Source organism: Carassius carassius, chromosome 14 (assembly GCF_963082965.1).
Source record: "Carassius carassius chromosome 14, fCarCar2.1, whole genome shotgun sequence".
Lineage (NCBI taxonomy): Eukaryota > Metazoa > Chordata > Actinopteri > Cypriniformes > Cyprinidae > Carassius > Carassius carassius.
Window position 1 is genome coordinate 18939896 of NC_081768.1, and position 19931 is coordinate 18959826.

Here is a 19931-nt window from a genome sequence, read left to right on the forward strand (position 1 = left end):
TAAATAATAACTGTATTGATTTAAGAATTTGATTGTTTTAAGAAAAAGTCTGAAAAACACGAAAATCATTTTGCAAATGAATGTCAAAATGATATAGTCACCATCATATAAACTAACACTTTAATGTGCTGCATGGCACCAAATCAAGACCATTCTTTCCAGCAGTGTTTGGGAAACTGGAGAAGGTAAAGAATGACTTGACAAATACTGCTGCACCAAATGGCACAAAATTAAAGTTATTGATTGCTAACTGTGCTTACAAACGCTAAACAATAGGGAGACTGACCTTTATTGCACTTTAAAGTAGGAGGCCAAATGACTGAGCTATCTCATGGGCTTTCAGGTGGTGTGTCTATGTATGTGCTCTGCCAGTGGATCATCGCGGGGTAGGCTACTGCAAGGCTATTTATCAGACGCCACTGCCCGGAAGTTAATGCCATTGTGTCAGTATCCACTCTTCATGCTCTCAATAGGGTAACACCAGAGCAACTTATTTGGTCTGGTCTGAAGTAATAATGAGAATAAAGTCACTAGTGACTCCAGGTACCAAGAACGGATTCCTCTTCTTTTGCCATCTGCTATGGATTTCTTTGCGTTAACATGAATTAAAGTGAATAATGAAGGAGAGAATCGTTGTTGTCGCTCATGCGTTTGCGCACAGTAAACAGGTGGCAAGACTGCGCATGCGCATCGCGTGAGTAGAGAAGCCCACTCCTCTACTACGTTTATTTTGAAACGCTTTCCCCGCGAAACAGCAAATACAAACTAACCTTTCCAGTTTTCCCCCTAATTATTATTGTTGTAATAATAATAATAATAATAATGAGTCTAGACACTCTATTTGAGCAAATTTTATTGACAGAGCAGCAGGTGTCAGAAAATATCAAGCAGCTTCATGAAGGTAAACAACAGATTAGTTAACGGTCAATTTGAGATGAGCTCGCGAGTGTTTTTAAACGTGAAAAACAAAACAAAACCTTAAATATAATTATTTCACATTACATATTTCAATAATTCTTACGTTTGTACAAAATTAAGCTTTTGAAAATGTTCGTTATGTTCCTCATTCAGTTAAAGCTGCCATCAAGAGTGTACAGGACAAAATAAACTCCTCACGTGAAACACTGGAGGAAGCACATCGTGAACTGGATGAGAAGGTATGGTCGGTTACCCAGTGTTTAAAAAAAAAAACACATAATGACAGATTAGGAAAGATTAATTTCCCTTTTCATTTTTCTTAAGTGTTATGTGAATGTAGCATATAGGCCTAACGTTTCATCAGATAGAAATATTGCCACACAGCAAAGGATGTGCACTGTAATTCATCTTAAAGTTTATCTGTGCACAAAGCTGATATATGCAGTATTAATATCCTTTGGCGCTGTGAAAAGGAATTCTGTTTCATGATTAAAACACTTCATCTAATGGACAGGATACATTAAAATGGAGTGGATCAATTCAAAGCGGCACTGCAAAATCAATCTCGTTTCTTTCAGATTACATTAGTATTATTGTTGAAAACACTTAAAAAATACAATTAACCTTGCAAACATATGGTATACAGTTAGTTTGATTCCAATGTCAGACGTAGTAAGTCAATGAGCGATTAAATCATTTGATTAAAGAGGTCATTGCATGAATACTTAGGTCAATACAGAGACATACTATAGGTTTCTGAAAGCAAAAGCTTCCAGATGTGTCCTATTCACATAAACCGATAATCAGTTGATGCAGTGAAGGTAAATATTTGCAATGTATGTTTAGGATTTTCACAATTCATAAGTTTTGCATTGTGGCAAGTTTAAAACATTTAGTACAGACTCCTTGAAAGACCTCAATGATCCACCTGAGATAGTAAATGTCACAAAAGACATGTCTAATTTTCTGCGTAATATGTTTGGTTAGACCAATGCTTCCCGTGTAATTATGAGACATAATTTGCTTGCATTCTTTGAAGCCAGGTAGAGAATAATTACCTGAAGGATCCTTGATGTCTTTCACACTTGACTGAGCTAGTAAAAGAAGAGAAGCAGGGACTTGAATTCAAAGCGCAGTACCATGCCAATTACAGAATGACCTACAAACAAAATTACATTAAGCTTACCTTAACCAACAGCACTGAAGCCACTGATCTGGCAGATGAGCAACAAGCTGTGCTCCCGCATGTGTCTTTGTGCAGCTAGTTAGAAAACGCCACTGCTGTGAATGCAAAGTTTATTTTGTGGGATGCTTCATTTGGGGACTATCTCTGACACAAGACACTGATCAAATTCATGATTAATTTGTGATCCTAGTCTCAGCTCCTGGCTGAAACCAAACTGCAGTTTGTATTGATGACAAAGCGACAAGATCAGCTGGAAAGGCAGAAAGAGGAACTCCTTGGACTGCAGAGAGATCTCAAAGAAAACCTGGTACATTCAACCTTCCACAATGGAGTTATATTCCTTCTTTTTTTGGAAAGACCATTGTCTCTTTATTACACACTTCATTAAAACACAACAATGTTAAATCTGAAACAATATTACTATAATTATGAAAATAGTTAATGAGGACTGATAAAGAAAGTTTACAGACATAGCATTATCCATCATCCACTACAATGCACATGCTGAAGTGTTAAAATAATGCTTTTGTACTATTTGTAATCTGCATAATAGCCTTTTCATTATTTAAAAATTCAGGACAGACTGAAAAGAGAATCCTGTGAAGAAAGAGAGAAATTCTTGAAGGACATGATAACTTTCAACAATGAATTCAACCTAATCAGCAACAGAAATGCAGTTTTTCACACCCAAACCCTATCTAAAATCCAGAGCTTCGAGCTTGAAGCTCAAACTCTACACAAAGGTGAATGTTTTTTGTTTTTTTTGAAAGTATTTAAGGCACTGCACATCAGTGCTTAACAAACAAGCAACTGTATATAAGGCAGATCTGACCTAATTTAATCTAGTAGTTGCTGGGAATTAATGGTTTACCGTCACTGCTGAAAAACATAATACAGGCTCGCACATAAGTTTTATTATCAGGCAATTATCCATCATGAATAGTACTGTTCAAAAATGTATGGTTGGCAGGATTTTTAAGTCTCAGCCAGTGTTGGGAACGTTACTTTTAAAAAAGTAATTAGTTATAGTTACTCACTACTTGTTCCAAAAAGTAACTGAGTTAGTAACTGAATTACTCTATAATAAAAGTAACTCAGGGAAAGTAACTATTTGCGTTACTGTAAAAAAAAAAATTGCTATATGTCAAAGTATTTTTTTTTTTTAGCAGTTTTCACAAGTAAGTTGAAATAAGTAGAACAGACAGGTGTTCGTACATAACTTTCGAGATTTATTGCACGTCAACAGACATCAAGAGTTTTATCCTGCACTCTTTGTAAGAAAAGTGTTTTTGGCCACTAGCTTTGTAGATGCGTGTCACACATTACATGCACGTTCTTGCCTTTGACTACAATGAATTTAAAGTAGTGCTTATATCTCCACCTTGAAAATGCCAACTTTTCATCGGATTGCTCCTGACTCGCCATTTCTCCTGCTGCTGCGAATCTCTGTGTAGCTGTTGCGTGTGTGTGACTGTGTGTTTGGTGCCGCTGGTGCGTGTGTGTAAAAACACTGGCTCTGATTGGCTACCATGAAACACATGACTCTGCCTTAGCCAATCATAATCGCTTATCTCGTTATTAACCCTCCTGCTCACTCGCTGTATGAGCCAGGGGTGCGTTCGGATTGCATATTAAATCAATGCATAGTAACGCACCGCATTTAACGTTCAGTAACGTTAACGGCGTTGTAACGACGGGAAAAGTAATTAGTTAGATTACCCCGTTACTGAAAAAATAACGTCGTTACCTAACGCCGTTATTTTAAACGCCGTTATTCCAAACACTGGTCTCAGCATTCAATACTTTTTTTTGGATCAAAAGATCCAACTAAAAAAAAAAAAACAGTAATCCTGCATTTTTTAAAAACAATTTAGGAGCTGTTTTCTATTTTGATAATATTTTAAAATGTAAAACTAGATTTTCAGCAGCCATCACTCCAGTTTTCAGTGTCACATGATCCTTTAGAAATCATTATAATATGCTGAATTGGTGCTAAAGAAAGAAAGTTGTTGGAATGTTGAATCAGTTTTCCTGCTAAATATTTCTGTGAAAATTGCTATGCATTTTTTCTCTCACAATTCTCTGATTAATAAAAAAATTCTAAAGTATAGTCAACAGTATACTCTTGAAATATACATTCTTTGTAATATTGATTTTACTTCCCTTTCAATCAATTTAATTCATTCTCACTGCTGAATAAAGTCAATGTTTAAGTAAAATGTGACTAAATATATATATATTTTTTATATTTTCTGACTCTGCTATGGAAGCTATCATTATGTAAATCATTTACCCCCCAAAATTTGGAAACTATTTGAACCAAGATTAACAAGCACTGAAAAACTACCTAGCCTTTGTTGACATACTGAAATGTGTCATTCAGCTTGCAGAAAATGCACAGTTGTTTCTCAGCTTTAGATAAAAACATATACGAAGGTATAAAGAAGGTGAAAAAGCTTTGTATTCAGAAGGCATCCACAAAGTTATCATCGAAGTGGTGCTTGTTCTTCAAAGACCTGTTTGTTGTAGCTTTAACCACCTGCCAGCAGGTTACTTAAGTTGTCACCTTTGCTGTTCCTCAGAGATGGACTTGCTGAAGCAAAAGAACACTTTGCTAAGCTCCGTGAAAGAAGAGAAAAGGTCACTAGAAGCTGAGCTCCAGGAAATACAATCACAGCTTACAGGTAAAACAGGGCTCTGCTCACTTAAGAACTTCCTCTGATAAAGTTGAGAAATATTAAAGTGTCAAAATAAACCTCTCATCCCTTCAGTTTTCTGTTCATCTGCAGATACAGAGAGAGATCTGAAGGAAGCAGTAGCTCTGACAGAGAGTTTGAAGACAGAGAGGCTCATGGTCCGTCAGAAACCCTTGACAGACAGCACCTGTATTAGGCAAGAGAGTTCTCACCTATCGTAATGTTAGTGTGATAGCATGATCCATAAGGAGTGTGAGTAAAGATTGCTGAATTTCCCTTCATCCATCTCTCCATCTTCCTCCTCCTTTCACTTCACCATGTGTAAATAATACAGCATTAGGTCCATTCTATTAATTAGGTCTTTGATATGTTGCTTACTATGTCCGGTCCAGAGCTGTTAAACACAACTCCTTCAGATCAGCACCCCACTAAGAAGAGATGATTGAAAGGGGATCGATAGCTAGCCAGTCTCAGGAAGAAAGTTCCTCCACTGGGTTGCGTAAATCATACGTGGGGGTGGTGTGTGGAGCGTAGCACAAATCTTCCTCATTAATAGGACAGGCTGTATAAGCTCCCAGGATGTGCTGAGGATGAGGCTTTTGGGACAGCGCTGCTAAGCTCAGGATGTGTTCATTCCTCTCCTATGTAGTCATGAATCACACGTAAACGCATAACCCCCATCGTGCATAGGGCAGTTGAAATTAACAGTGTCTAAGTTATGAGAGAGACTTCACATCCCAAACTTTACTACATGGCAAGGTTTTAGTGATTTATTTTGCTAATGTGAAGATGCTTCTGGTTTTAAATGTATTATGACTCTGAATAAGATTTGTTTTAATTTAACAACCAGACCTCCAAGTTGATTTCCAGTAGTATTTAGTGAGCTTATTCCTTATCTGGAGGTCACACCAAATAAATAAAAACATTTTGTTGTTGTAGTTGTTTTGTGTTAATGCAAATGTAAAAAGCATAATTGTTCCAAACTTTATCAGTAAATGCTAAAATCACTTTTAAAATGTGCACTCAAACAAAACATTATTTTATGTTGATTTGCTTTAATTGGTTACATCCTGGAAACCCATTAAGCTGGAACAAGAACCATCTGATTTTAAAGAGATTTGCTTATTCTTGTTCTAATGACAGTACGCTGTGACTTTCTTTTTTTCAAAGCAATTTTTAAATCTAAAGTTGCTCATTTAATTATGTCTTTATATGAAAAGTTAAGCATCAGCACAGTATATATCCAGTTTTCATTAGTCATTTAAGTCATTTCTTAACTGTACAGACAAAATTGTGGATTTCCTAGGCTGTGGTGTGTGGATATATTTTGTCCTTAAGGCTTGTTTTTCTCTTAAAGTTGCAGATGTAACCTGATAAAATAAGATTCTATATCATTCATGTCATTTTTGTGGTTATATTCTGTACTCCGTGAATATGTGCTTATTCAGTGTCTGCTTTTCTTGTAGTATACTAAGGATTTTACTGTGCTCGCTTTAGCAGAGACACCCCTCAGGCTCTGCTGAAAATATATGCAAATTTCCTGCAATCATTTCCCTGAATTGGAATTGATGAATGAATATATGAATCATTTATATCGATCCATCTATCTTTCTATAAACAACTAGTATTAAGTCTGATATTACCTTGCAAATAAGCATTTAGAAACTAATTTCTAACAAATTTGTATTAAATAACTTTCAGAAAGTACACATTACAGTAATAGTTCTCTGCGCAACACAATCAAAGAAATGAACAAAAACGATAGATATTTTTTATTTCACATCGTTCACTAAGTAAATCTTTCTCTTCTTTTAGTTCTCTTAAATTTATGAAGTGTAAATTTGAATGATTTGATCAAGATTTTTTTTTGACTATTTGAAAAGATACAATGAATGCATTTGTCATTTTAAGCTTGTATCGTTTTCTTTGAGCCTCATGATTGGTTAACCATTACCTGTTCTCTTGCATGTGCCTGTGTGTGCCATTCAGACTCAAGAAAGAGCTGGAGTTATATAAAGAAGAAGAGCTTGAGCTTCTGCGAGAGACCCTCAGCTCTGAGATTCACTCCCTGCAACTGGTAACTATGTTTTTTCAAACACAATGAAATAAAAAATTTTCTTTCTCATTGACACTACTACTACAATCTACTTATACCAAAAGCTAAGGCACTGAAGAAGTATTTTAAACAGTTTAGTCTGAAAAATAGACTGCTATTGAGCTTTTTAGGCACATGCTAATAGGAATGTGTTTTGTATCATACACACAATGAAGAAAACTTTTTTTTTCTTTGCAGAAGTTATCGCAGAAGGGCATATTTTGTTGAGAGTGCTTCAGTGAGACTTCAGTGTGTTCTTCAAACACCCTCTGTGTTTTGTAGGCTTATAAATTGTTTTATTCAGTTGGTCATATACTTCATGTAGAGTTTAAACAATATTGTAACAATTATAGATTAGATATTGCTTATTTGTACTATTAAAAAAGTTTAATTAAACATGCTCTTTCTAGAGTAGAAATGTTCTTCTTATTAGATGCCTGTCTTCATCTCACGCAAGACATTGATTCTGTGTTATGCAGTCACACTGCAGTTTTATCTAAAATGTTGATAATACTGGCATCTAGTGGTTCTGTTGCAACAATTCATCCCCATAGAGAACATTTGAATTAGTTTTTATCTATGCTTGCAAATATACTAAATTGCATTCATCTAATTTCCAAAAATAGGCTGCTTCTTGGTTATTAAATATGTCATTAAACATTTTGGACACAAATGGAAATGGACTATTTTGGCTGTCTAAAGAAAATCACTCATGATTTCTCAGCATGGTGGAATGTTGCACATCTAGCAATCATGTTTAAAATGAACAGGGACAGATTCGTTGACCTCAGGCTATGATTGTTAAAATTGGACTGGTAAACATCTGCTATTAAGATGATCTGTCTGATTCTTGTCTCCTCCTAAGACCCCAATGGGAAGATTATTCCAGCCACGTAAATTAAATCGTCTGAAGCCCTATTAATAATAGGCTGCTTTATTTTCACATTGTCTGAGCATATTTAATTGTATACTGTAAAATTGCTTAGATTTTTAAAATCTACCCACAGCATTTAGAACTGCTAATACTTAGAATAAAAAATACAAACAAAGAGGCCTAAATAAATAAACTATTAAATTATGCTTTACCCTTGTCATTTATAGGGAATTTCTGTACTGGGCCTTGTCATTTTGAAGAATCATTAGTTGTTACATCATGTAGGGTAATTCCTTAAGTGTGACATTTTCCATAGTTTTCATTTTATTAACATATTTGCACTTACATGACTCAAGTCCAAAATCTTTAGTAGAGCTTTGCACAGAATATGTCAGTTCTGAACAATTTTTAGATCTCCTTAATTCTTGTTTTAGCCACAGAGAAGGCCGGAAGACTCTATTGATAGTGTAATGCCTGCCATAACCAACTCTGATGTAAAGATAGTTGTGATGTTCCTCGTTAGTTGTTCATCACTCTTTATTTTCTGACAGTCCTGGCCCACAGGGAAGTATGCAGAAGGGGCTCCTGACACTGCAGTGCGGGACTCTGCAGAGAGAAGTTAATGGGAGATGTAAGAACACCTCATTCAGAACACCTTAGGATGCAGTACTGTAGTATTCAGGATTTACATTAGAGAATGGTACCAGTAAAACTGAGAGATTTCTCCATAATATAGTCAAATGTAAACAAACGTGCATGTGTAATGTTTTCAGAACTTACTGTCACATATAGCCAGCCTGTTGCCACCAATAAACTGGGTTGTCCACTTGTATTGTGTGGCAGAACTGCATTCCTCAAACAGCCTTGATCTTCTTAAAAAAGTGAAATCATAACCCTGTTTGCATGGAAAGATTAAATACAGAAGAATAAATGTTTTGTTTTTAGGATAGTGGTGTATACCCTATAGGACTGACATGGATTCTATTTAAGATTGTTGTCGACATTTTGGGTTGTCCACTGGGAGGTGCTGATGAATCAGTGAGTTCTGTCTTTTGAAGTCCGTTAGGGGGCAACTTGCACTCTTGCAACCTGTGACAGTAGCCACACTTTTGTGCTTCATTGCTTGGGTATGTCATTTGCATTAAGTGTTCTAGTGAACACGTTTGTAGCACGTTTTGAATAGGTTTATTTTTACATTTGGGTTTTCACTAATTTCCGCATTAAACAAAATTCAAATAAAATGTTATTCAGTAGTTACAAATACTACTGAACAAATGTAATTCCCTTTAAAAGTGAAGAAAAAAAAACAGTTGCAAACATTTTACAAACGTGTATATACTGTTTGCAGGTTCTTAAATCAAGATACATTTACTACAGATGCAAAATGACGTATGAAGATAAGAAAAGAAAAGTATTGTTTTCTGAAACATTTATCAAAGGGACTTTGTGATTAGTGTGATTACTTTGTGATTACTGTAATCAGAAAAAAATAAATTAATTAACAGGGAAATTATATTATTTGTTGACTCCATTGGCAGATATTTATTTTCATTTCAAGCATAAATACTTTTGTTCAGTTTCATAAGACTTCTTCATTTCCAATATCCAGTAAATGTAATTTGATTTAAGGATTTTATATATATATATATATATATATATATATATATATATATATATATATATATATATATATATATATATATATATATATATATATATTGTTTATTTTTATTTATTTTTATTTTTTGCAGTGAGTGCAAAATTTAACATAACTTTATGAATTTAAGAATTTCTGCTTTGATTTAAGACCTTTTTAATACTCGCAGAAACCCTAAACTCAGAAATGTAATTTATATTTTATAGTGGAAAGTTGATGCAAGTAATGCTTAAACTAAAAAAAAAAAAAATAATTTAATGTAAATTGCAAGTATAAATCTCAGTATACAAATTTTCATTTTTATGTTGTCTTTTTATAAAAAAAAAGCTAAGATTAATTGTTATATTATTGCAATGAAAATAATGTACAATATAGTACCGCATTGCACATAGGTTTACAGTAGGCCTTGTCCTTCACAGATATACACAGCAGGCCTCCATCCTCTGGCACAGCTGGAGATGAACAGTTTGCTGGCAGTAACCTTCTTAACTCTGTGAAGAGAGGATCTGTTGATTAATTTACAGACATTTTATCCGTTTAACTTTCTGTCTTTCAACTATGGGCCCTATAATACACCCGGCGCAATGTGACACAAGGCACAGCACAAGTGTGTTTGCTAGTTTCAGTCCGGCACCGTTCGCATTTACCCGTCCAGCGCCACGTCGTTTAATTAGCAAATGCATTTGTGCCCATTTCTGCATCCATAGGCGTGCTGGTCTAAAAAAGAAGTGTGTTCATCAGGCGCATTGCCGGTGCAATGCTATTTTAAGGAGCTGAAAATAGACTGCGCCATAGACCAACTCAAACCTGGTCTAAAGTCTGGCGCAATGTTTTGTCTTTGTTATTTAAAGAGCGTGTTAGTATAGGTGGGTCCACAACGCGCGTACACGCTGCTTATTAAACACAGGGATGCACAGCAGCACACAAACATGCCAAATATAAAAAAATTAAAGGATTGCAATGCACCTGCGCCGTGCGCTTTACACTTTGCGTTTAGATCGTTCAAATAGGGCCCTATATTTAAATGCAATCACATATGGTACATATCTGATACCAGTGCGTGCCATGCTATGTTTGCAACTGAAAACGTCGTATGAGATGATATTGCACTGTATTGAAGTTTTGGAAAAAAAACAGCCTATATGCTATTGAGTAAAACATTAATAAGTAACATTACATATATGCTATTGAGTAAAACGTTGTAGGATAATCTGATAGTATGTTGTTTAGAACCTTTTTCGCAGGGGGTTATTGAATTACCTTCATTTTGTTGCCTCTGGATGATATCACTCAGTGTTTGTAGTTGGTTAAAAATGTTTGCGTTTTGGTATGTTGTCCATGTAATAGATAGCATTTCAAGGCAATTTTTCAAATCCTAAAAAAAGAGAGTTTAATATAAAAATCTCATTTTATTTTTATACGTACCTGCAATAGTCAACAATGATTTTATTAAAAGTACATTTTGTATGTAAATAGATAGTTTGAGTCTGCATTATACTGTAGCTGTAGATAATTCTATACCTGAAGCTGTTGGTCAATCTGCTCATAAGTAAATTCAGAGGAAGAACAGGAAGAATTATTTCCATGAGCTGTTGTCAATAGAAATGCTGTAGAAAATCACAAAGACATCTCCACTAAAAATCTTTATAGAGATATAATAATCAAATCATTTAATATTTAGAATGTATGATGTGAAGTTATCTAAACAATGCTTACCAAAGAGTAAGTAAAGCATCTTCTGTGTTCTGCTCATTGTTGTACATTTCATGTTGTTAATTCTGTTGCAAAAGACTCTGTGTCATGCTTACTTCTAAATCTTTCTGTTTGGGAAAATGTATTGCATCACAGGTTAATGTGCATTCAATGTTGACCAAATTTCAACACACCTGCAGTGAAAATGCAGAACTTCTAATGTTTTGAAAGAATTTTTTTAGTTCATATCTTTAATTTTATTTTCTGTCATGACAATCAGAAATTGACAATGTGCTTAATGTTTTCACTGCTCAGTGACAGACTAATTGCCACTATATAATAAATTGACTTGACTTAGAAAATGTGAGGAAACTGATTGCCTTAAAATTCCTAAGTAAAGTAGTGTGTTAATGTTAGGTTTGCATAACTTAAAACATTTTGTACAGAAAATGTGTTAATAAAGTATACTGCAGTACTGTTCACTTAAAATAATTAGTTCTTATTAGTGTTCACATTACTTGGAAAATATTAAGAAACCAATTGCCTTAAAATTAGCAAGCAAGCTAAACTAAAAACATCAAGTAGAGACAAAAAGCAACAACCTATATAAAATAAACTCTATAAAGGATCCTGACTGTTTGTCAATCTTTGAGATGAAACTAACCATCAACATAAATTTATGAGAAAATGTAATAGTGACAATAAAAAAAAAACAAAGATTTCGCATTATTACATTGTTTTAAGAGTAGAAAAATCTTTTTGACCAAGGTTCAACAATGTATAACTTCAATTAAAATAATTTAAAAATGTTTTTACTAACACAAGCTTAAAGGGATATTTTACCCAAAATTTTTGTCATTCCTAACCAAAAAAAAAAAACTTTGTCTTTCAAAGACTACTTTTAAGGAAACCTTAGAGACTTCTGTTCCTTCACTGAAAATCCAGGGAACCAAATTTCTTCAGATTTTAATTGAGTGGATATGATTTGTTTAAATACACCTTAATGGCCTTTATAAATATATTTTAAGTTTATGTTACCTGGACTGTCAACAAAAGGGCAGAAAACTCTCATTGAAGATTATTTGTGTTGACCAAAAAGTCAAACCAAACCAAAGTCTTATGGGCTTGTAATGACATGAGGGTGAGCAAAATGACAACAATTTTTAAATCTCAAACAGCCTTGACTTTCATCATCAGCAGATTTTTAGTGACTGTAGCTTTGGTTTCGGAGACTCAACGTTGAAGAATAAAGGTTTCTTCTCTGAGAGGAAGGCCATGAAGAACTGCTGTGCTCTGGAAAGAAAAGTTAAAACAGAGTGAAATGTCAAATTAGTCTGAATAAATGTATTTTAAAAATGCAATGACAGTGCTCTGAAGAACAAAAGAAGTTAAAACAGAGAATGAAATATCAAAGTATTTAATATATTAGGTAACATGACAGTAAAACAGTTTAGTTTAAGAAATAAGCATTGAAGCTTAACACATATTTAACGTGCTCAAGAATTTCATAATGCTTCAAAAGGAGAGCTCTCTTTTCGCAAAATAAATAAATAAAAAATCCAATATTTATATTTCCATTGCATGACTCATTTCACTTTAATTATTCAAATAAAGGAAACAATAAAGTTTCCACAAAATAAGGAAACAATATTAACATACTAAATTCTTACTATATTCTTACAATACATCTTTTTATTTACAAATCAATGTGTGGAGTTCGAACATTTAATCTTAAGTAATCTTAAATTAAAATATATAGATTATAACAGTGCCTGCACAACACATTCAAAATAACATTACATATATCAGCAAATTCTCCCTCATTAATGAATTAAAAAAAAGTTTAGGGAGGAGATGTAAAGCAAGTATTTTGAGAACCCTTCCATGAATCTGAAAATTTAGGTCAGAACAGCTTTACAAACGATATATTTCATATAAACTCATATTTCATGAATGAGTCCCAATAAAAAGAAATAAAACATAAAAATTTTCATTGATTAAAAACTTGCCATCAAAGATCAGTGATGCAAAACTGTTGATTTCGATTAGCACATTCCAAGACAATCGGATTAAATAACATCACATCCAATGTACTGTAGCTGTGCATCGCTTCCATATTTAATCTAATTATTAATATGGTTGATTTATGTATAATAACAGAGCAATTAAAAAATATGATCAACATGAGCTGACTCACCTTTCCATGTGCTTCACCTGTCAGAATTACGTTGCAGATCGAACTGCGCATGACCACTCGAAAACGTAAAAAATACTCATTATTTAAAGTACAGCTTACTTGAATCCATTTAGCTTAATACGTAGCTTTCAGTACTAAAACTTTGAGATTACTTGGTTAAACTTAGTAAGGTCCACAAACTTATTCAAAACAAGTTCATTTCACTTAATTTTATTAGTAAGATCATCAGTTACATTTTACAGTATGCTTCATAACTCTTTTGTTGTGTTTTTCAACTTGTTGTGTTTTGCACCCCTGCATCTCTAGGATATTTACTTGCTCGCTGTTGGTCAGAGTGGTTCTGGACTTAAAAGCTTTATCCTAACATAGACTTTGGCCCCTTGGCACCTCCATCGCTCAACAGGTTGCCTTGACAGTAACCAACTGTGCCAATATTTATACCATTCACTTAAAGGGATAATTCACCCAAACTGACATAATTTACTCACCCAAAGAGTACCTTCGTCTGCGGAATTTGCATCGCAAGCTGTTTGTGCTAATCGCCAGCACCCCCCGCTGGTTCCTTTCTTTCCGGAAGTGCACCAGGAAGTGATCAGACGAGTGCATTTTCGCATGCATTCGTCCATTGTATTGGTTTGCAGCAATCGACCTGAAGGACACGTATTTCATGTCACCATTCTTCCTCGTCACAGACCGTTTCTTCTGTTTGCTTTCGAGGGGCAGGCATTTCAGTACAACGTTCTCCCATTCGGATGCCTGATCGGGTCAGTGCTTTCCTTTCTTCAGGAAGGGTTGGAATGAAGGCTGTCTCCTTCCACCCTGAAGGTCTATGTGGCCGCCATTTCGGCTCATCATGACCATGTTGATGGTAAGTCACTTGGGAAGCATGATCTGATAATCAAGTTCCTGAGAGGGGCCAGGGGGCTCAATCCGCCTCGCCCCTCAGCAAGTTCCCTCTTGGGACCTCACAGTGGTTCTATCAGCACTGCAGTAGGCTCCCTTTGAACCATTGCTCTCAGTAGAGCTAAAGTTTTTATCATTGAAAACTGCGCTCCTGATGGCTCAGTTAAGAGGGTCGGGACGTGCTGGCATTTTCAGTTGACGAAGCGTGCCTGGAATTCGGGCCAGCCAACTCTCACGTTATCTTGAGACCCCGGCCTGGGTACGTGCCCAAAGTTTCCACCACTCCTTTTAAAGATCAGGTTGTGAACTTGCAAGCGCTGCCCCTGGAGGAGGCAGACCCAGCCCAAGCACTGCTCTGTCCAGTACATGCACTCCGCACCTACGTAGATGGAACTCAGTGCCTTAGGACCTCAGACCAGCTCTTTGTTTGTTACGGAGGTCAGCAAAAGGGAAAGGCTGTCTCCAAGCAGAGGTTATGCCACTGTATAGTGGATGCTATTGTCCTGGCTTATCAGGCTCAAGAACTGCCATGCCCCCTAAGGGTGAGAGTTCACTTAACTAGGAGTGTAGCCTCCTCGTGGGCGCTGGCACAGGGCGCCTCGCTAACAGACATCTGTAGAGCTGTGGGCTGGGCAATGGCAGAATACCATGGCAAGTGCTTGTAAGCACTTCGTCTTGGCGCAGTAATATCTTCACTCGTGAAAAATCCTCTCACCGGCCCCCGCTCCCTCTAGTGAAGATATTACTGCGCCAAGACGAAGTGCTTACAAGCACTTGCCATGGTATTCTGCCACACAATATAGTTATCCATTTTACACGCTTAGAAAAGCGCAACGTTTTGTTTTGTGTTACCGTCCTAGGTCGAGTTACACTACGCGAGTAACTGTATTTAAATAGGGAAAACGTGGAGGTGTTTGGTAGCTTCTCTGCTTGGCCCATATTGAATGAATGGGCTCAGCTAAGTGCTTCCAAAGTGTCACCGCGGGCAAAAGCGATTGAGTGCACGCACTGAGACGAGAGAGGTATGTATCAACTCGTCTTAGGTAAGGGAAAAACATAGTTTAATATGAAAACACGGTGGAGTATCCCTTTAAGTGTAGGGTCTATTCTAATTCTCACTTTGAATTTACATACGTAATTTTTCCTATTTGACCGTTCTCTCTCACACACACACACACACACACACACACACACACACACACACACACACACACACACACACACACACACATACATTATACGTGTTTATAAATACTTTTTTTTATTTACCATGCTTTTAATTTCCTATAAGGTATTTGATTGGCTTAGAATAGATTGCTGTCCTGTTTAAGTGGCGGTTTGAATGTTGGTTTTAATGTATCAAACATGGAATCAAAACCAAGAAGGGCAAGAAATCCAAACTGGACAGAGGAAAAGTATTTACTGTTAGCCCAGTTGGATGAACACAAGGCCATTCTTAAAGGAAAATTCGGGCCGGGTGTCACAGCAAGAGACAAGAAGCAGACATGGGAGCGTATAGCACAAGCTATTAACGGTTCATTCCCCCTGCTTGTGCGCACCTATAAGCCTGCTATATTCATAAATGCAGTTTTTTGAGCATGCAAGGTGGGAATGTCCAGTGGAAACTAAATGAACTGCCACACAATAAGATGTTCTGAAAGTGCTGTAATTGTTTGTGTGATCACTCTGCTTACAGAAGGTTGTACCAGACCCAAATCATCAATATTGCATTGTTGCATTTTCCCAGTTGCCAAATATCGTAATGCAGTGATTACTTTAATTTATTCTTATTACTTTCGTCTTATTAACTCACTGTCATCCATTGTCTGCAACACATTTCTTCTGTCTCTTCGTCTTTCTGCCATTTTCTCCTCTGCTAAAGAAACTCTTAAGCCTCTTAAAAGTCCTCGTCTGTGCTCCTAACAACTTTGACCTTAAGACCTCTTTTAAGGGTTAAGATGCTTTCTGAATTACTTTTTTCTTTACTATGATTTTTTCTTTAATTTTAAGAGTAAACGCCCACATTTCTAAGAATTTTCTTAGAATTTTGTCACTAGGAGCTACTTTTTGCATTAAGATTCTTTATCAATATGGGCCCAGAAGTATTTATTTAAATGTGTTAAATAATATATATTTTTTTTATTAACTGCGTGTTCCCTTTCAAAAGCTACTCTCGATGCTGCGCTCAATAGCGCTAATGAGAACATTCTTTGTTCGACCGGTTGTGAAGCACGTGTGTCAAACACGCCAAGAATTGGCTTACATAACCTCGGCAGGTGACGTCACTGATAACGTGCACCTGCAGGTTATAAATAGACGTGAAACGGAAACATCCTCAGGTTTCTTTGTCTTCAGAGACCGCATTGTGTGTGTGTGTCACGCTGATGAAAGTATTAGTTTAAAAGAAAGTATTTTGAGAGTTATAAAAAGAAAAAAAGGGAGAAAGAAAGTTCTAACTATTCTTGCTGATTCCATATGAGATGTGTGCCTCGCTCTCCATGGCCGATCTCTGAAGAGAAATCGCATGTTTATTGTTTAAAAAAAAAAAGGCTGCTTTTGCGTTCTAGAGTGGCAGTTGTAAGCACCGCGGTTCACTTCCTATCTGCGCTATGCTCTTTGCTCTCACGAGGAACGAGCTGCTTCCCACTCATTAAGATCGCGCTCCGATCTGGAGGATCAGACGGTTCTCGCGCCCACCTCCGAAGCGTGCCCAAGCACTTCTTCGGATTGGGCAGAAGCTGCTGTAGCTCTAGCTTCTGTTGAAATGGACATTGAGAGTGCTCTCTTCTAGTGCTCCTCTCGCGATTATAGGAACATGAGGAGTTACTAGGTGGTGACTCGTGCAGTGACCAGATTAAAGCCTTAAAATTAGATTTTGTATATTATGATTTCAAAGGTGAGAGAGACGCTAGCTGCTATCTCTCCCCTATTGGAGCAACATCATTTAAATAAAAATATAAATAAATGATGATGAAAATGATGATGATGAAAAATATATGTATAAAATATATATATATATATATATATATGAAAGGACAGCAATTGTTTCCTAGCCAAGCCACGTACTGCAGCAGCATCTGCACTTGGATGGAACACATTTCATGCTGTGGGTCAGACTAGTACTGCCCTGCACACCATAGGTTCTGCAGGCGTATCAGGCTGATTAAAATAAATAAAGAAATAAGTCTGAGTGCCAGGAGGAGACCTTTAATATGTTTCTCACTCACTGTGCTCAAGTGTTGGGGCTGTCAAGAAATAAATAAATAAATAGTCCAGACTCGATCCAGCTCCTCTGGGGTAGGAGGTTCAAACAGAGAGTGTGGCAAGTTGTGCGCCCCCTCATAAGACTGGGGAGCAGCTTGTAGCACTTGGCAGCCGCAGATGGAGCTGGACTAAAGTACGGTCATTATGACCAAAGCAAGGGCCTTAAGCTATGCCCAGGACAAAGGGTGTGTCCCCTCAGGGAGGGCCCTGGAAAATTCTATCAGAAGTATAAGGCTCCTCCCTGGCACCCTTAGGGGATCACTGAACAACCTCCGCCACCACCGGTGTTTTGGGGGGCAGTGGCCTCCAGTAAAATGATACATGCTCTGTTGCTTCCTGCCACGTTTCAGGACACCAGATATCTTAACCCCCCCCCCCCACCCCCCCACACACACACACAGACACCAAACAAAGTGTCACAATTAAGTGCTCTTTTTGGAGAAGCTGGCAGCGTGGAAGCTACTGCCAAATATCTCCCCATGAGTCAAAAGAACTGGAGTGAAGGGCTACGGGATTCAGTTTGCACATCGTCTTCTGCGTTTCAACAGCGTGGTCTCCACCTCTGTGAAACCGGCACGTGCATATCTGTTGACACAGGAATCACAGACTCTGCTGGTCAAAGGGGCCATAGAATGTGTTCCCCTGCCAGACAGAGAGTCAGGCTACTACAGTCTGTATTTCTTGATTCCCAAGAAAGACGGGGGGCTGCGTCCAATCACAGATCTATGGACGTGTATTTTCATTTTGAAATATTGCCACATCTTAGGAGGTTCCTGAGGTTCGCTTTCGGGGGCGAAGCTTACCAGTGTCAGGTTCTTCCATTCGGCCTAGCTTTGTTATCCCGCACTTATACGAAATTCATGGATGCAGCTCTGGCTCCTCTACGACTCCAGGGCATCCACATTTAAAATGTATATAAACGACTGGCTGAATCTGACCCAGTCTCAATGGCTTGCGCTTCGACATCAGCATGTCATCCTAGCTCATCTCGAATCTCTGGGGTTGAGACTCAATGGCAAGAAAAGCGTTCTCTCTCTGGCTCAGAGGACAACGTATTTGGGTGTGGTATGGGACTTGATCATAATGCAGGCACAGCTGTCTCCTGCATGCATCAAATCCATTCTAAACACCCTAAAGAACATCAAGCTAGGCCAGAAAGTCACTGTTCATCACTTTCAGAAGGTTTTAGGTCTCATGGCAGCTGCATCCACAGTAATACCTTTGGGCCTCCTGCACATGAGACCGTTTCAGTTGTGGCTCAGAGCCAGGGGATTTCATCCAAGGGCCAATCCCCAGTGGCAATTAAGGGTTACGCGCCAGGGGCTTCGTACCCTATCTATGTGGTTCAGACCCCGGTCTCTGACTTTGGGTCCCACTCTAGGTCCGTGTTGTCATCGCAAGATGCTAATGACAGACGCTTCCCTCATGGGCTGGGGAGCGGCTTTAGTTGGCTGTCCAGCCCAAGGGATCTGGAGAGGTCATCTTCTCGAATTGGCACATCAATTGCCTCGAAATGAAGACTGTATTTCTGGCCCTGAAATACTTCCTCCAGCAGTTGAGAGGCTACTATGTCCTAGTGCAGGTGGACAACACATCTGTAGTCTCTTAAATAAATCGCCAGAGCAGACTGCAGTCGCGCCGCTCGAATGAGTTAGCGCACCAGGTTCTGCTTTGGGCACAGGACAAGTTCCTGTCCCTCAGGGCGATTTACATTCCTGGGCATATGAATGTGGGAGTAGACTTGCTGTCCAGACAAGCTGTGAAACACGGGAAATGGAAACTCCACCCCTAAGTAGTCAAATCTGGGAAAGATTCAAGTAGCAGAAGTGGACCTCTGTGCTTCACAGGAGATGGCACAATGTCCCCTCTACATCTCTTTGACTCATCCAGCTCCCCTGGGTCTGGATGCTATGGCCCATGCGTGGCCAAGACTGCGTCTTTACGCCTTTAGTCCGATTGCTCTGCTCCCGGGAGTCCTGGCCAAGGTCCGTCGACAGGGGTCTCGCCTCTTACTGATAGCGTCCCGTTGGCCGACCGGAGTTTGGTTCCCAGATCTAATATCCCTCCTCGATGGCTCGCCTTGGGCGATTCCAGTCAGGAGAGATCTTCTCTCTCAGGCACAGGGGACAGTATTTCATCCCCGGCCTGAGCTCTGGAACCTTCACGTCTGGCCCCTGAGGGGACCAACCACAGATGCTGGCCTTCCAGCCACAGTAATAGAGACTTTTCTAAGTGCTAGGACTCCCTCCACTAAAAGAACTTATGCCCTCATATGGAGTGTTTTTGAGGGCTGGTGCATGACACACCATGCAGACCCAGCTCACTGCCAAATTGTTTCAGTACTGGAATTTCTGCAAGAGAAATTGTCCTCAGGCACAGGCCCTAGTACTCTCAGAACCTATGTGGCCGCTATTTCGGCTTGCCACGTTCTGATTGATGGGGTTTCTGT

General features: G+C 38.0%; 2 protein-coding genes across 3 annotated transcripts; one reads left to right on the forward strand and one right to left on the reverse strand.

Moving 5' to 3' along the window:
* Positions 1-688: 688 nt before the first annotated feature.
* ccdc172 (coiled-coil domain containing 172) lies at positions 689-7548 on the forward strand. 2 transcript variants are annotated; one of them, XM_059566498.1, is made up of 8 exons: positions 689-901; positions 1072-1157; positions 2295-2411; positions 2682-2847; positions 4687-4788; positions 4876-4996; positions 6790-6877; positions 7094-7548. In XM_059566498.1, exons 1-8 carry the CDS (start codon positions 823-825, stop codon positions 7121-7123), a joined length of 789 nt encoding a protein of 262 aa, XP_059422481.1. In that variant the 5' UTR covers positions 689-822; the 3' UTR covers positions 7124-7548. The 2 variants fall into 2 exon arrangements, with proteins under 2 accessions (XP_059422481.1, XP_059422482.1); XM_059566499.1 differs by having other exon boundaries at positions 4894-4996.
* A 522-nt stretch (positions 7549-8070) lies between these two features.
* On the reverse strand, positions 8071-11503 carry si:ch1073-126c3.2 (uncharacterized protein LOC555816 homolog). The gene is made up of 6 exons (XM_059566500.1): positions 11143-11503; positions 10948-11033; positions 10687-10801; positions 9805-9917; positions 8550-8664; positions 8071-8375 (listed from the first exon to the last, which is right to left on the reverse strand). Exons 1-6 carry the CDS (start codon positions 11192-11194, stop codon positions 8200-8202), a joined length of 657 nt encoding a protein of 218 aa, XP_059422483.1. The 5' UTR covers positions 11195-11503; the 3' UTR covers positions 8071-8199.
* Between the last annotated feature and the right edge of the window lie 8428 nt (positions 11504-19931).

Coding starts and splice junctions, on each gene's coding strand:
- ccdc172 (XM_059566498.1), top strand. CDS start 823: ATGAGTCTAGACACTCTATTTGAGCAAATTTTATTGACAGAGCAGCAG. Junction 4,997..6,789: donor ACAGACAGCACCTGTATTAG/GCAAGAGAGTTC, acceptor TGTGCCATTCAG/ACTCAAGAAAGAGCTGGAGT. Junction 6,878..7,093: donor AGATTCACTCCCTGCAACTG/GTAACTATGTTT, acceptor TTTTCTTTGCAG/AAGTTATCGCAGAAGGGCAT.
- si:ch1073-126c3.2 (XM_059566500.1), bottom strand. CDS start 11,194: ATGAAATGTACAACAATGAGCAGAACACAGAAGATGCTTTACTTACTC. Junction 8,665..9,804: donor GTAAACCTATGTGCAATGCG/GTACTATATTGT, acceptor CCATGCAAACAG/GGTTATGATTTCACTTTTTT. Junction 8,376..8,549: donor CAGGCTGGCTATATGTGACA/GTAAGTTCTGAA, acceptor TTCTCTCTGCAG/AGTCCCGCACTGCAGTGTCA.